Below are 2,141 nucleotides of genomic sequence, written 5' to 3'. Positions count from 1 at the left end.
TGAGCCTTGTCAGGTACCCACATTGCACTGATGATGGGGTGGGGTGAGTGTAGGGTGCGCTCGGCCACTGCCTGGTGGGGAGTCCCTGACCCGCTCTGGACCTTGGTCTCCCCTGCTGGAGCACGGCAGGCACTAACCGACCCTGGGATGGGCCACGATGAGAACCGAGTCCCCCAGGGAGCACATGAGCCCTGTCGTGTGCCCGCCTTCCCCTCCGACAAGCTCTGACAAGTGGACAGCTGCCCTGCCCACCAAGGACCTCCTGTCACCAGGCCCAGCACCTTCAAACAGCCGTCACCGCCTCTATCCTGAAGGAAAACCCTCCACCACATGCCCTCCTGCTCCCTGGACCGTAATGCCCCAGCCCTCCGACGCTGTCCCTGCCCGACCCCTCTGACCCTGTCCACATCTGCAAGTCCTGTGGACTCTGCCTTCAGCACACCCAAGGCCCACCCACTGCACCTCGGCTGGCCCCCGCAGCCCTCCTGGACCAGAGCAGTTGTCCCCAAGGTCCCTGGCCATCGTCCTATCTTCCCTGCAGCAACCACCAGAGGGCGCCTGCGAGTACATGGGCCAGTCTGAGTCTCACCTGCACAGCCCGTCCTCCCCAGAGCCACTGGGGGCGCCAAGGAGCGCCCCAGTCAGGTTCTGTCCCGCCTCTGCCCCTAGCCCTCCAGGCAAAAGCCCAAGCCCCTTGCACCCTCAAGGCCCTGTATGACCTGCCCTGTCCCCTCTGCCCTCACCTCCCTCTGCCTCCGTTCAGTCTGTTCCAGCCGCACCAGGCAGACCTGCCCCAGAGCCTTTGCACGGGCCCCCCAGCAGTGGCTCTGCTCCCACCGCCTCGCCACCCCCACCTTTTCAACCACGCTTCCCCTGCAGCCCTGTCCTCACTTCCTCTTGCACACCTGTTCCCCCCGGGGGGGGCTTCACCTACCAGATTCCATCTCATTTCCCAAAGCTAGAAAGGCACCAGGAACACCCTGGCACTGAATCCATGCCTGCTGGGTGAGCTCAGGTCACCACACGGTGGGACGAGTGGACGAAAAGCCAGAGACCCCAACGGCTGCCGGCCTCTCCGGGACTCCAGGTGCCTCTCAGGGTGACCCCCTGTGTGGGATCCGGGACACCCGCCCACAGGGCTCCCAGATCAGGCTGTGACGGCCTCGACTGCAGGTGGGGAATGCCACAGGCCCTGGCTGGCCGCCCTCAGTCCCCAAGGGTCCCACACCCCGTCACCCCCATTTTCCAGAGGAGGAAGAACACTCAGAAGGGAGTGGCACGCTGTGGCTGGGCCCCACAGGAGAAGCCCGGGCACAGGTGACGCCAGCCGAGGTGCTGCCACCCCGCCCAAGCACGACGCCGAGACTTACCGCTGTAGGAATCGGGCGGCCGCGAGAGATCAGGGAGGACGCTGGGCTGGCCGGGGAGGGCCACGTGGCCGTGCAGGAGGCTGCCGCTGCCCGCAAGGCTGTCCTCCGAGTGGCTGCCCCCAACCTGTGGACCAGGGGCGGGCTGTCAGGGCCGGCCCAGCCTCCTCCCCTCGCCGCCCCCTCCCCTGCCCCTGCCCAGCACGCACCAGGCCGTCGTGCCGCCCGCCCAGCGGCATGACAGGGCTGGCGAAACTGGAGGCCAGCGTCCCGTGGCTGGGCAGCAGCCCATGCACGTCGCCTGCAGTGCCCACGGCGTGGCTGCGCAGCACGTGGATGGCCTCGTCCAGGTGGTCCTCCATCTTGTTCTGCTGTGCGGGCAGGGGACGAGGGTGAGGGGCTGGGCCGCTGGGACCCTGCCCAGCCCCAGTGGCCCCGCACCGGCCACAGAGCCACGTGGGGTGCACTGGACCCCATTCCCAACAAACAGGCTACAGGCTCTATTCTCGTGGAAGGTGCATCTGCCCTACCGCAGCTCTACGGCTCTGTGATGACGCCCAATGCCAAAGCCACATGAAACGTGGGCACAGCAGACATGCTGAGCTGCCCCACAGGCCACACGCCCTCTGCCCTGTCCATACACCCTCCCCAGCCATGCAGGAAGCTCACCAGGCTGTGGAGACCCCCGTCGTAGCTGGGCGATAAGGCACCAGGGGCTCCTGCTCGGGGCCACTGTGATGTCCCTGGAAAGGATAGGAGATTTGAGTGGGGGCC

General features: G+C 66.6%; 1 protein-coding gene across 1 annotated transcript in view; it reads right to left on the bottom strand.

Moving 5' to 3' along the window:
* TCF3 (transcription factor 3) overlaps positions 1 to 2,141 on the bottom strand; it is a 33,845-nt gene that overhangs the window by 5,165 nt on the left and 26,539 nt on the right. Inside the window, exons 12-14 of the mRNA XM_023520466.1 lie at positions 2,037 to 2,111; positions 1,577 to 1,735; positions 1,265 to 1,494 (exon numbers count right to left, since the gene is read on the bottom strand). Coding sequence (XP_023376234.1) covers positions 1,265 to 1,494; positions 1,577 to 1,735; positions 2,037 to 2,111 — 464 coding nt within the window. The remainder of the gene's footprint in view (positions 1 to 1,264; positions 1,495 to 1,576; positions 1,736 to 2,036; positions 2,112 to 2,141) is intronic.

The sequence above is a fragment of the Pteropus vampyrus genome, unplaced genomic scaffold (genome assembly GCF_000151845.1).
Source record: "Pteropus vampyrus isolate Shadow unplaced genomic scaffold, Pvam_2.0 Scaffold267, whole genome shotgun sequence".
NCBI lineage: Eukaryota > Metazoa > Chordata > Mammalia > Chiroptera > Pteropodidae > Pteropus > Pteropus vampyrus.
Note: the sequence above shows the minus strand (reverse complement) of the source record. Positions and strands in the feature narration are given on the sequence as shown.